Source organism: Palaemon carinicauda, chromosome 33, assembly GCF_036898095.1.
Source record: "Palaemon carinicauda isolate YSFRI2023 chromosome 33, ASM3689809v2, whole genome shotgun sequence".
NCBI lineage: Eukaryota > Metazoa > Arthropoda > Malacostraca > Decapoda > Palaemonidae > Palaemon > Palaemon carinicauda.
Window position 1 is genome coordinate 13,448,660 of NC_090757.1, and position 15,000 is coordinate 13,463,659.

A 15,000-nucleotide genomic window follows, 5' to 3' on the forward strand; every position below is an offset into this window, starting at 1 on the left:
AGTTAAGCAAATGAATTATAACAAGAGCAATCGAGATATATCAGATATTTATGACCTCCGCCAAAGGTTAATCAAGTCGTTCATGGCCTAAGATCTATCTGTGGTGGAAATTTCGTCAAAATACGTCTATTTATTTTGACGTTATCTTTAAAATGGTGAAAAATGCAAATCCGGAAAGGGACCAGGATCAGCTCTAAAATTTAATGGGGTTGTCCATGACCTAAGGTCTATCTGCGGTGAAAATTTCATCAAAACTCGTCAAGTAGTTTTGACGTAATCCTGTCCACAGACAAATACACATAAATAATCCTATCCACTTACATATACGCATAAATAATCCTGTCCACAGACAGATACACAAATAATCCTGTCCACAGACAGATACACAAATAATCCTGTCCACAGCCAGACACACCGAAAAATAAATAAACCGACTTGATCGCAATACCACCTTCGCGCAGGTAATGAGCGAAAAATCTAAATTAGTGAAAATTAAGTGAAAACAATTTCAAATTGGTTACGGGGACCGAGAATATTTTCATGTTAGCCAGGAGTTTGTTTTATCATATGAAAGGAGAAATTGTCTTAATTTCCAATAGAACAACACCTTCTAAAAACACAACAGACACATCACACGTCTCATGTACTGTTGATCTAACAACGCCAGGACTCCTCGCTGCTGGGAGGAAGGACGCTGGTGACTGGTACAACTCATGAACTTACGCTACAGGGGTCTAATCGATGTCAGACAGAGTAGCCGATCGGGACTACGGTCTACCTCCAAGCCATAGCGAGTCCTTCAATAGAAGGCAACCGTGCTTACTCCATACAAAAAAAAAAAAAAAAAAAAAAAAAAAAAAAAAAAAAAAAAAAAACGTTAATAGAAGAACATTCTCTCTCTATGATTCTTGGGCAGAATATGTACAATACAAGCGGCGATTTTAGATTCATTTCAGAAGCAGGTCTTCAGAAAACTATTTAACTTTTATAAGGACACCTTCGCTTTTATGGTTTTGAATAGAATTTCTTTTTAATCTTTGTTTATAACAAACGACATCGGCGTCAATGACCTTTGAGGTCAGGATGCTAGAAAACTCAAAATCAATCAAGCAATTAATCGACCTCAGGGACGTTAAGACTTAGAAGTTTAATCAAAACACAAAATTAAAAATAATTTGGAGAATCTCTATTTTGAATATCTTGAAACTTGGAAATCTTGAAACTTGGAGAATCACTATTTTGATTATTTAAACTTGGAGAATCAATATTTTGAATATCTTAAAACTTGAAGAGTCACTATTCTGAATATCTTGAAACTTGGAGAATCACGATTTTGATTGTCTTGAAACTGGTTTAATCACTATTTTGAATATCTTAAATTTTGGAGAATCATGATTTAGAATATCTTGAAACTTGGAGAATCATTATTTTGAATATCTAGAAACTTGGAGAATCACTATTTTGATTATTTAAACTTGGAGAATCAATATTTTGAATATCTTAAAACTCGAAGAGTCAGTATTCTGAATATCTTGAAACTTGGAGAATCACTATTTTGGTTGTCTTGAAACTGGAGAATCACTATTTTGAATATCTTAAAATTTGGAGAATCATGATTTAGAATATCTTGAAACTTGGAAAATCACTATTTTGAATATCTAGAAACTTGGAGAATCACTATTTTAATTATCTTGAAACTGGAGAACCACTATTTTGAATATCTTGAAACTTGGAGAATTACTATTTTGAATGTCTTGAAATTTAGAGATTCACTATTTTGATTATTTTGAAACTGGAAAATAACTATTTTGAATATCTTGAAACTTGGAGAATCACTATTTTGATTATCCGGGAACTTGGAGAATCACTGTTTTGCATCTATTGAAACTTGGAGAATCACTACTTTTAATATCTTAAAACATGGAAAATCACTATTTTAAATATCTTGAAACTTGGAGAATCACTATTTTGAATATCCGGGAACTTGGAGAATCACTATAGGGAATATATTGAAACTTGGAGAATCACTACTTTTAATATCTTAAAACATGGAGAATCACTACTTTGAATAACTCGAAACTTGGAGAATCACTGGTTTGAATATCTTGAAACTTGGAGGATGACTATTATGAATATCTTGGAAATTGGAGAATAACTATTTTGATTATTTTGAAACGAGAATAACTATTTTGAATATCTTGAAACTGGGCGAATTACTATTTTGAAAATTTTGAAATTTGGAGAATAACTATTTTGATTATTTTGAAACAAGAATAACTATTTTGAATATCTTGAAACTTGGCGAATCACTATTTTGAAAATTTTGAAATTTGGAGAATCACTATTTTGAATATTTTGAAAATTGGAGAGTAAATATTTTGATTATTTTGAAATGAGAATCACTATTTTGAATATCTTGAAACTTAGAGAAGAACTATTTTGAGAATTTTGAAATTTGGAGAATCACTATCTTGAATATCCAGAAACTTGGAGAATCACTGTATTGTATATCTTGAAAATTGGAGAATAACTATTCTTAATATCTTAAACTTGGAGAATCACTATTTTAAATAACTTGAAACTTGCAGAGGAATCACTATTTTGTATATCTTAAAACTTTGAAAATCACTATTTTGTATATCTTAAAACTTGGAAAATCACTATTTTGTATATCTTAAAACTTGGAAAATCACTATTTTCTATATCTTGAAACTTGGAGAATCATTATTTTTAATATTTCAAAACTAGGAGATTTGCTATTTTGAATATCTTGAAACTTGGAAAATCAATATTTTATGCTTTTTGTAAAGTAGCAAACAATATCTGAAGTAAAAAAAAACTTTATTGTAAAATGATTATACGACAGCTTTCTGCTTGAAGGCTGGATCTGCACTGTAATTGAATAAGCTTTGAACAAAAGCTTGGTTTAGGATAATCATATTTGAATTTATATTGTAATAAAAACCATATTTCTATTTCATTTCCCAAAAAAGTCAAAACAAAAGATTAAATTATAATACTAATTAAATCCCCTTAATGGATAACTAAATTAATTAATGTGAGAATAATAATTTAAAAGATTTTTTTTCAAGGTTTTGGTGGTCGATGTGGTAACATCCCTGATTGGTGAATGCCAGACTGGGGTTCGAGTCTTGCTCAAACTCGTTGGTTCCTTTGGTAGCTGCAACCTCACCATCCTTGTGAGCTAAGAATGGGGGGGTTTTGGGGGATCCTATAGGTCTATTTGCTGAGTCATCAGCAGCCATTGCCAGGCCCTCCTTAGTCCTAGCTTGTTGGGGCTCAGGCACTGATCATATACAGTATATATATATATGGTCGGTCTCTAGTGCATTGCCCTGCTTTATAGGGCAATGTCACTATCTCTTGCTCTGCCATTCATGAGCTGCCTTTTAAACCTTTAAAAATACCTGTGGCCAAAAGTGGCACTCAATAAGAATTACACACACTAATAGGTCTACGTGATCATCACAGAAAATGTATACTAAGAGTTAACGATATCAGAAAATTTCATAAAAAAAAAAAATTAGGATTATAGATCATAATTGGAATTCATGGTTATTTGTATAATACGATTAATTGTAATTGGAATATACTTTCCTCGATGGAAAACTTCTCTAATAATAATAATAATAATAATAATAATAATAATAATAATAATAATAATAATAATAATAATAATAATAATAATATTAATAATAATAATAATAATAAAAACAACAATAATAATAATAATAATAATAATAATAATAATAACAATAATAAATGATAAATATTATTATAATTTCTGGTGAGAAAGGTTAGAAGTTAATAGAATGATAATAATAATAATAATAATAATAATAATAATAATAATTATTATTATTATTATTATTATTATTCTTTCTCACGTTGCTTCGGGTAAAAAGGTGAGAAACTACTACTACTACTACTACTACTACTACTACTACTACTACTAATAATAATAATAATAATAATATTATCATTATTACCTTTATTACCAACATTATTATTATTATTACCCTTGTTATCATTATTATTATTATTATTGTTATTGTTATTGTTATTGTTATTATTATTATTATTATTATTATTTCTCACCCTGCTTCGGGTGAAAAATGTGAGAAAATAATAATAATAATAATAATAATAATAATAATAATAATAATAATAAATGATAATAATAATAAATTATTATTATTATTATCATTATTACTGTTATTATTATCATTATTATTATTTCTCACCTTGCTTCAGATGAGTAAGGTGATAATAATAATAATAATAATAATAATAATAATAATAATAATAATAATAATAATAATAATAACAATAATAATAAATTATCATTATTATCATTACTGGCATTATTATTATTATTATTATTATTATTATTATCATTACTATTATAACTATTATCATCAATATATCTCACTTGTCTGGCTAAAAGGTGAGAAATTATTATCATCATTAATAATAATAATAATAATAATAATAATAATAATAATAATAATAATAATAATAATGCCACCATTATTATCATTATTATATCTAAATTAGCGTATCGTGAAAATGTGAGAAATTACCAACAACAACAACAACAACAATCATAATAATAATAATAATAATAATAATACCACCTTCATTATTATTATTATTATTATTATTATTATTATATCTAACTTTGCGTCTGGTGAAAATGTGAGAAATTAACGACAACAACATCAACAACAACAATAATAATAATAATAATAATAATAATAATAATAATAATAATAATAATAATAATAATACCATCTTCAAAATGATCCCAAGGTTTCCTCAACTAGACGCCCACAATTATTATAATGACGTATAAAAAGCTTTTCAAGGTTTGTTTTTCCTCGGCAACTTCTCGAGAAGTTGCTAAAGTCAATATTATAACCAGCAATCTACTTCAACTTCGGGTGAACTTCGAATGGGTTATGAAGTTAGAACGAAGTTGTCCCGACGCTAAAGTTTTGATCGATGTTAATCGGGATATATTAAGGGTTGTATGATCACAAACGAGGCTTCAAACTACAGAAAAAAATTAAATATAGCAAGAGCAGTAGGAATAAAGGTACTTTACAAACACTCAGAGTGAGTAGTAGGACAAAGGGTACTTTAAATATACTCAGAGTAAGCAGTAGGAATCAAGATACTTTAAATATAGGGTGAGCAGTAGGACCAAGGGTACTTTAAATAAACTCCAGAGTGGGCAACAATTTCTGAGGGTACTTTAAATATACCAAGAATGAACAGTAAGACCAAAGTACTTTAAATATATCCAGAGTAAGCAGTAAGATTCAAGGTACTTAAAAGCTACCCAGAGTGAGCAGTAAGAATCAAGGTACTTTAAATATACAGAGTGAGTAACAAGACCAAGGGTACTTTAAATATACTCAGAGTGAGCAGTAAGATCGAGGTACGTTAAATCTACTCAGATTGAGCAGTAAGAATCAAGGTACTTTAAATCTACCCAGATTGAGCAGTAAGATTAAGGTACTTTAAATCTACTCAGAGTGACTAGCAAGACCCAAGGTATTTTAAATGCACTCAGAGTGAGCAGTAAGATCAAGGTATTTTAAATCTACTTAGAGTGAGCAGTAAGATCAAGGTACTTTAAATCTACTCAGAGTGAGCAGTAAGAATCAAGGTACTTTTAAATTTACTCAGAGTGACTAGTAAGACCCAAAGTACTTTAAATGTACTCAGAGTGAGCAATAAGGCCCAAAGTACTTTAAATATACTCCGAGTGAGCAGCAAGAACCAAAATACGTTAAATCTACTCAAGAGTGAGCAGTAAGAATCAAGGTACTTTAAATCTATTCAGAGTGAGCAGTAAGAATCAAGGTACTTTAAATGTACTCAGAGTGAGCAGTAAGACCCATGGTATTTACATGTACTCAGGGTGAGCAGTAAGACCCATGGTATTTACATGTACTCAGGGTGAGCAGTAAGACCCATGGTATTTACATGTACTCAGGGTGAGCAGTAAGACTCAAGGCACTTTAAATTTACACATAGTGAGTAGTAAGACTCAAGGTACTTTAAATTTACTTATAGTGAGCAGTAAGACCAAGGTACTTTAAATATACGCAGAGTGAGCAGTAAGACTCAAGGTCATCATCATCACCATCAACTATTCCTACGCCTATTAACGCAAAGGGCTTCGGTTAGATTTCTCCAGTTGTCTCTATAATGAGCTTTTAATTCAATACTTCTTCATTCATCATCTCCCACTCCATAGTCCTCAGCCATGTAGGCCTGAGCCTTCCAACTTTTCTAGAATCCAAGGTAGTTTAAGTATACTCAGAGTGAGCAGTTAAGACCCAAGGTACTTTAAATATGCTCAGAGTGACTGTTTTAAATGTACTCAAGAATATTTGATGGTGTCTCGTAACCAGGGTTTAAACTTTTAGGGTAATTACCTTGGTTTGAGGTAATTTGCATCATTTCAAGGTAATTTTTAAGGCAATTCTAATGTAATTTCAGTTTTTCGAAATTACGAGCTTTAAATTTAAGGAAATTGGAACAGTTTTAAGGTAATTTAAGGTAAAAAGCAGCAACATCTAAGGTAACAGCTCTGCTCCAGCTTTGTTATTGTGAAGATTAAACTACAACGTCCCGTTTCATTCTTCTCTCCACAGATGTTGGGAAATCAGAGGGAACAAGGACAGGTTCCTGTCCGTTGTTCAGAAGATGCTGAGAGATCCAGACTACCCGAAGATGGAGTCCTACCTCCAGAGGCAGAGAGAAAGGGAGATTCAAAGGACTTTCGAGTCTCTCAGCGTCGAGGAATACCTGGCTTTCGTTGGTGAAATGCACGAGGTAGGTGCGCGTTCATTAGGTAGGTGCTCGTTCATTAGGCAGAGGCGCGTTCATTAGGTAGGTGCTCGTTCATTAGGCAGAGGCGCGTTCATTAGGTAGGTGCTCGTTCATTAGGTAGGTGGGCGTTCGTTGGATAGAGGGAATTTCTATCAAATGGTAATTGACTTGCTATTTTCCTGATGCATACTCATTCATTTGTAATAAACTGCGATCTAGTTCACGTCGAAGGAATGGATTAGATGGAAGGACGAAGAAAGATGCTTATAATACATATATACATACATACATACATATACATATTATATATATATATATATAATTTGTATATATATACAGAATATATATATATATATATATATATATATATATATATATGTATATATATATATATATATATATATATACATACATACATATAGATAGATATATAGATAGATAGATAGACAGAAAGACAGATAGACACAATATTCTTTTTGTTTTATATATATATATAAATATATATATACATATATATATATATATATATATATATATATATATATATATATATATATATATAAATATATATATACATATATATATATATATATATATATATATATATATATATATATATATATATATATATATATATATATATACATACATATAGATAGATAGATAGACAGGCAGACAGATAGGCACAATATTCTTTTTGTTTTTACTGTATAAAATACAGACAGTCTTAAAACCCTGATGATCAGTATGTTTATCCGCATTTGACGATCTAAGGGGAATAAAATAGATTGTTTTCTTTCCTTTGGTTTTGCCATTCAGCACTGTCACAAGTTTTGCAAAATCGTGTTAAAATTATCGAAAAATATAACTAAAATGCTAAAAAACGCGTCTACGGTACATTAACATCTCCCAGGATATCTGCCTCGGATTTGCCATCAATGTGTTATTTTCACCGCTGGTTAATATTTTCGTAAAAACGGTTAAAAATCCTGGAATAAAAGTTTCTAGAGATTTACCGTTTTAAAAAACGAATAATCGCAAAGGAGTCATATTATGGTCACCAACCCGTAAAAATATAATAAAAAAAGTAGGGTAAAATTACGGTAGCCTGTATTTTACTGATACATGGCTGAGAACAGTATATTTTTACGGAGAATTACCGATTAAAATTACGGTTTTTTTAACAGTGCACTCTGAGCAGTGCAAAAAATTGTGATCAAATGTCAATAATCAGCCACAGTGAGCACACACCGGTGCACTGCTTCCATCCATGATAAGATTGATATACGAATGATAAATGTATAATCAAATTAAAATGATCTCGACTCTCGTCTGGAGGTAAACGAAGACCATTGTTCAGTTAGAGTCAAAGTCCGTTTATATCGATACTACTCACGTACAATATTTCTAGTTAATATCAATGAATTCAGATTAAATATTTTGATAGATGATTTATCTATCAAATTGTCTATCAAAGTGGTTTGATTGATTAACAAAATAAGAATTACTTTTTGCCCTGAAATTGAATATATGTTATTTCTACCACACAAGGGAACCAATTATCTAATAACGAAGCTCAGTGAAATATTAATCAAAATTATAATTGTTAACCACAATCATAGCAATGAATGCAATATGCAAATCTATACAGAAAACACTTCCATAAACACAATAAACAAACAGATAATAATCATAGGAATATCTTACCTTGCAGAATGCAATATGAAAATCTATACAGTAAACACTTCTATAAACACAATAAACAAACAGATAATAATCATAGGAATATCTTACCTTGCAGAATGCAATATGAAAATCTATACAGTAAACACTTCTATAAACACAATAAACAAACAGATAATAATCATAGGAATATCTTACCTTGCAGAATGCAATATGAAAATCTATACAGAAAACACTTCTATAAACACAATAAATAAACAAATAATAATCATAGGAATATCTTACCTTGCAGAATGCAATATGCAAATCTATACAGAAAACACTTCTATAAACACAATAAATAAACAAATAATAATCATAGGAATATCTTACCTTGCAGAATGCAATATGCAAATCTATACAGAAAACACTTCTATAAACACAATAAATAAACAAATAATAATCATAGGAATATCTTACCTTGCAGAATGCAATATGAAAATCTATACAGTAAACACTTCCATAAACACAATAAATAAACAGATGATAATCATAGGAATATCTTACCTTGCAGAATGCAATATGCAAATCTATACAGTAAACACTTCTATAAACACAACATATATACAGATGATAATTTCATAGGATTATCTTACCTTGCAGAAGACATACCGGAAATCTGAAAGAAGACAAGATTGAATTAGTGTTTATTACGTTACGAGAGTAAATAAATTATTCAAATACTATATTGAGATTAAAACTAAAGATGCATGATTACAATCTGGAAGACTTGAACTGATACATCGCTTGTTTGCAACAACGTCGTCATAACTCAAAAATAGTTATTTTTAAGGAGAGCCATTTTAATCAATTAAAACACTATCATATTAATGTATGTCGTTAGGTCATTATCGGGCTCTAGCGATCAATTTTTTAGCTACAATTATGACTTTTTTGCCAAAAAAAAATCAGCATTTGAAGATGAATATGTCTATATGGAAAACTCAAAAATACATTTTTTTGAGTTATGACGTTGTTGTCGCAAGCGAGCGCATCTCTTTGGGTGAGGTGGAATCTGAGCCTGGTTCTGTACAGAATAGCAAGGTCCTTTACTTTAGAAGACCTTTTAGAAGAGTGGGTATGGATGAAAATCAACACAATATCGTGTTCAAATAGAAACATATTTCTATCTCATACTGGGATCGAACCCTAGCCCCTTCAAATGAAAGGCAAGGTCGCTACCAAGCAACCCACCAGAGGCTCAAAAAGGAGTCGGAACCTAAATGCTGATTGCATTTAAGGATTTAGCTGGTTAGACAATCAGTCTCTTACAGGCGAGTTTTCCCCGACTTCCCGGCCCACCAGATGACACAACTGATAAGTTTTAATTCGAATTACCCCTAATGAGTCAATATGGATGAAAATCAACACAATATCGTGCTCAAACAGAAATAAATTTCTACCCCATACTGGAATCGAACCCTAGAACGACCCACCAGGTGACACAATTGATAGCTTTTATTTCGAATTACCTCCAATGAGTCACTATGGATGAAAATCAACACTGTATCGTGCTCAAATAGAACCTAAGCCCCTAATGTTTAATAGAATTTCTGTGAAATCGTCAACAAAACTCGTGAACTTTAGACTGCAGAAAATGAATTTTAGCAAATGTTTAGGAATTAAGTTACCGGTATTTTCCTTACTATTTTTCCTTTGAAGAAAGCTCCTTGCATAACCTACACGATAAAAAATGTAACCTGAATCAAATATTACACAAGGCCAAAATGTTCGAAACAGTAATGTCAGTGACCTATTGGAAAAAAAAAATAATAATAGAAGCTCTTGTCTTTTTTTGAAAGGGAGCCAGAACTACCCATTGAAAAAACTAAAAAATCAGTACAGGAAATCAAATATTACACAAGACTAAAATATTCGCAACAGGACGGTCAGACACCTATAAAAAAAAAAAAAAAATAAATAAAATAATTAATACTGAAATCTTGTCCTTTTTTACTCAAAGGAATTCATAATCATATCACGATATAAATAAACCCATTATAGTACGAGAGAAAAAATATGTATGATTCATCATCATCATCATCTCCTTCCACACATATTGACGCAAAGGGCCTTGGTTAGATTTTTCCAGTCGTTTCTATCGTGAGCTTTTAAAAAAATACTTCATTCACCATCTCTTACTTCACGCTTCGTAATCTTTAGCCATGTAGGCCTGGATCTTCCAACTCTTCTAGTGCCTTGTGGAGCCCAGTTGAAATTTTGGTGAACTAATCTCTCTAGGGGAGTGCAAAAAGCATGCCCAAACCATCTCCATTTACCCCTCTCCATGATCTCATCCACATACGGCACTCGGGTAATCTCTCTTATAGTTGCATTTCTAATCCTGTCCTGGAACTTAACTCCCAATATTCATCTGAGGGCTTTGTTCTCAAATCTACTAAATCTGTTGGAGATTGATTCATTGTCATACCATGACTCATATCCATATCCATTGTGATTCAATGCTTATCTATTTAGGAAGAACTTGAAACTGGAAAGGACCAATGTTTGATATGCTACAGTGACGTCCCAATCTGTGATATGGTTTCATGCAGCGCTCGACGCCAGAGACATCGATATTGTGGAGACTGCACCAAGAGGTGAGATACTCACTATTACCTCCGCAAACAAAGTTGGAAGGAGGTTATGTTTTACCCCCTGTTTGTGTGTTTGTTTGTGTGTGTGTGTGTGTTTGTTTGTGAACACTTTTCTGGCCACAAATTTAATCGGAGAGGAATGAGACTTCCAAGGATTGACTGTTACATAAAAAGCTAGAAAAGATAAAATTTTGGAAGGTCAAGGTCACAATTAAGCAAAATGTCCAATTAACCTGATCAGCCATTAGTTTGGACATCGTTGTCACAGAGACTTCAAACTTGGTTCATATTAGTGTATGAAAATCCATGCCAATTAATACATGTTAAGCTCAAAGGTCAAGGTCAAGGTCGAGCAAAAGGTCAAGAAATAAGCGGCCAAGGCGGAGGTCTGCCCTCTGCTGAGTGTCCCTCTAGTAGCGTCTGTTTATAGAATAGTGTGTAGTCATTGTTTTGTATAGATATAAAGACTAATTATGTTTGCTGTAGTATATAGTCAACCTTCCAAAAAGATTAGCATTAAGGTAAGTAATAGAGGAGTATAATGAATGATAATTAATTTCATTAACAAAATAATATTTATACATGCTCACAAATGCATATATATATATATATATATATATATATATATATATATATATATATATATATATATATATATATACATATATATATACACATATATATATATATTAAACGCACAAACAATATATTTCCTATAACCTCGCTTTAATGGCATCAAATGATCCTTATTCCTATTCCTTTATCATTATATTCGTTCTAATTATACTCCCACGATCCCCTCCATTTTAGATTTGCGGAAGAAGAGATAGGCCAAGGGCGCTTCACCTTCCGGTGCCCCGAAATCGAATGTCCAGGGTCCATTGATGAACGTGACCTAAGGTCATTGCTGGCCCCAGCAGTCATGGACCGAGTGATGCAGAAGCAGCAAGAGTACGAGATAGAAAGGGCAGGGATCGAAGACCTGGAGTCCTGCCCGTTCTGCGAGTTCAAGGTCATAATGCCCAACAAACACGACAAAGTATTTGTGTGTCAGAATCCCGCTTGTTTGAAGGATTCCTGCAGGTTAGAAGGATTGGTGTCTGTTTCATTTAATTAGCTGCAATTCTTGGGTTATCACCTGCTGTTAATATCTATTAAAATAAGGTTTTGTTTTGGGAAGCTTAAATGTCTAATTAAAAATCTGCTTGATGTTATAAAGCCACAAAAATGAGTCTCATAATATTTGTGTGCCAATACTACTGAATAGAGAAATAATCTGTGCCCTTTGTATAGAACAGAGAAATAGTCTGTGCCAATTCTGCAGAACAGAAAAATATGCGACCTTTCTTTTTAAGAGGTAAGGCTGTATATTTCTCTGTTCTGGAGAAATGATACATAATTACTCTGTTCTGTAGGGTTGGCACGCAAATATCATTGGAAGGAAAGGCCGCATATCTCTCTATCGTGTAGAATTGGCACATTATTTCTTTGTTCTGTAGGTAGCTTACATTTTTTTCTGTTTTGTAGAATTGGCACAAAATATTTCTGTTTAATAGGATTGGCACGCATATGTCATTAAAGGAAAAGGTTAAATATTTCTCTGTTCTGTAGGATTGGTACAGATCATTTCTCTGTTCTGTAAGATTGGCACAGAAATGTTAAAATATTCTAAACGAGAAATATGTGGCCTTTCCTTTTGATGACATTTTTATGCCGGTTCTACAGAACAGAAATATGTGCCTATTCTACAAAACAAAAATATATAACCTTTCCTTTTAATGTTTGAGTGCCAATCCTACAGAACAGAGAAATAATCTGTGCTTATCTGTGCTTATTCTACAAAACAGATGAATATGCAGCCTTTACTTCATTACTAACGGGCTGAATGCAAATCTCATCAGTTTAAATGTTTAATATGAGAAATAAAGGAATTTTCTCAACACAATAATGAAAAACATCTCCCATGTAATGCCTCTCTTTTTGAATCTCTGAATATGAGAACCTGGATTTTTTTTCAAATAAATCATCTATAGTTTTTTGTTCATGTATTTTCAATCTGACTATTTTAGTAGTGACTTTTTTTCAGAACAAATTATTGATAGGTTAGTATACGAATATGATAAACAAGTATCGCCCTCATATTGCTTCTCCAGATTGTGCAAAGAGATGAACCACATCCCTAAGACCTGCAGGGAAGTTCTTGCAGAGAAACAGAAGGACGTTCGGGTCACGTTGGAGAACCGGATGGCTGAAGCAATGATCAGGTAAGAAGCATTATTATTATTTTTACTAGCTAAGCTACAACCCTCGTCGGAAAAGTAAGATGCTTATATAAATCCAAGGGCTCCAATAGGGAAAACAGCCCAGTGAGAAAAGGAAATAAGGAAACCGATAGAACAGTGTGCCAAAGTGTGCCACCAAAGCAAGGTAAAATATGTATTTTAGGAGTTCTAGATACTGAAAACATCCTTGTATTTTAAATAAAAACATATATTATAGATTCTTTTGACTTTTATTGAAAAACTTTAGTTTCTACCATGAAACAGGCCGTAAAGTGCTAAATATAAAAACAAAAGTAAAACTAAAATACAGCATTGATTTAGAGGATTTCAATCAACTTAAATACACTGCACTTATCTGATGTTTACAGTAGTTTGAGCTTAATTACGATTAAATTAATTAATTGATTTAATTAATTATATAGGGCATATCTGTTTTGACGCTGTTACTGTTTTTAGAATGATATATTGTTAATTTATTCTCATCATTTATTCATTTCCTTATTTCCTTTCCTCACTGGGCTATTTTTCCCTGTTGTAGCCCTTGGACTTAGAGCATCTTGCTTTTCCAACTAGTGTTGTAGCTTGGCTAATAATAATAATAATAATAATAATAATAATAATAAGGATTTTAACAGAGTATGAAAATTAAAAATAGCTTTTTAAGGTCATCTATCGTAATCCTGTCTACAGACAAGGAGGTATGAAGCACAGGTTAAATTATAAAATTGAATCAATAGCTTTGTTGCTAATGATTAACAAGGAGTTATCCCTTATAAAACATATGCACTCAATGCACAGCCGCTAAAACAGTGGTTCCCAACCTTTTTCCTGTCATTTCCCCCCTGCACCCAGTGTAACCCTCCAGATTTCCCCCTTCATATGTATGAGGGAAAGAGTAGTTGAAACACACTGTGACGACTTACTAATTTTTTTTTTCCATTATACAAATATACCGATAAACAAATAGTTACAGAGTAAAATGGATAGAGAGCGGTTAGTAACAACTAAGCGCATAGCCATAGAACTATGAGGTTAGTTGTTACTAACCACTCTCTATCCATTTTACTCTGTAACTATTTGTTTATCAGTATATGGAGAGCAGCTAGTAGCAAAATAAAAGGACTTTTGTTTATTCTTCTACTTCCAAATTGAATTAGTGAGAAGGTTGAGGCTGCTTCTTGTGCACCAGTGTATCAATATCAGGGCTAGCTTTGTCACCTGATATTTTTTTTAGTTTGTAGGTAGTGTAATTATTTCCCCCCTGGTAGCTTCAAATTTCCCCACCCCCCGGAGGAAATTTCCCCCAGGTTGGGAACCACTGCGCTAAAATGTTTACCACGCTTCCAGAGGCCTAGAATCACCGCTAGATCCTTGCTCAGACTGCCCCAACAGCAATTACTGTGTATTATCTTGGTGGGAGAACAATCGTGATGGTTAAGGGTAATCTTGAATTATCTAGATGGCTACAAGATAACTATGAAGAAAAGTGTGTAATATTTATATGTCAGTTTCAATGCACTTGCATAATTACT

At 32.1% G+C, this 15,000-nt stretch overlaps 1 protein-coding gene across 2 annotated transcripts in view; it reads left to right on the forward strand.

Moving 5' to 3' along the window:
• The window catches only part of LOC137625862 (E3 ubiquitin-protein ligase RNF216-like), a 67,175-nt gene that overhangs the window by 19,280 nt on the left and 32,895 nt on the right, over positions 1-15,000 (forward strand). For both annotated transcript variants that reach the window (XM_068356782.1, XM_068356780.1), the window contains exons 3-6: positions 6,690-6,870; positions 11,068-11,189; positions 11,997-12,269; positions 13,340-13,450. In XM_068356782.1, coding sequence (XP_068212883.1) covers positions 6,690-6,870; positions 11,068-11,189; positions 11,997-12,269; positions 13,340-13,450 — 687 coding nt within the window. The remainder of the gene's footprint in view (positions 1-6,689; positions 6,871-11,067; positions 11,190-11,996; positions 12,270-13,339; positions 13,451-15,000) is intronic.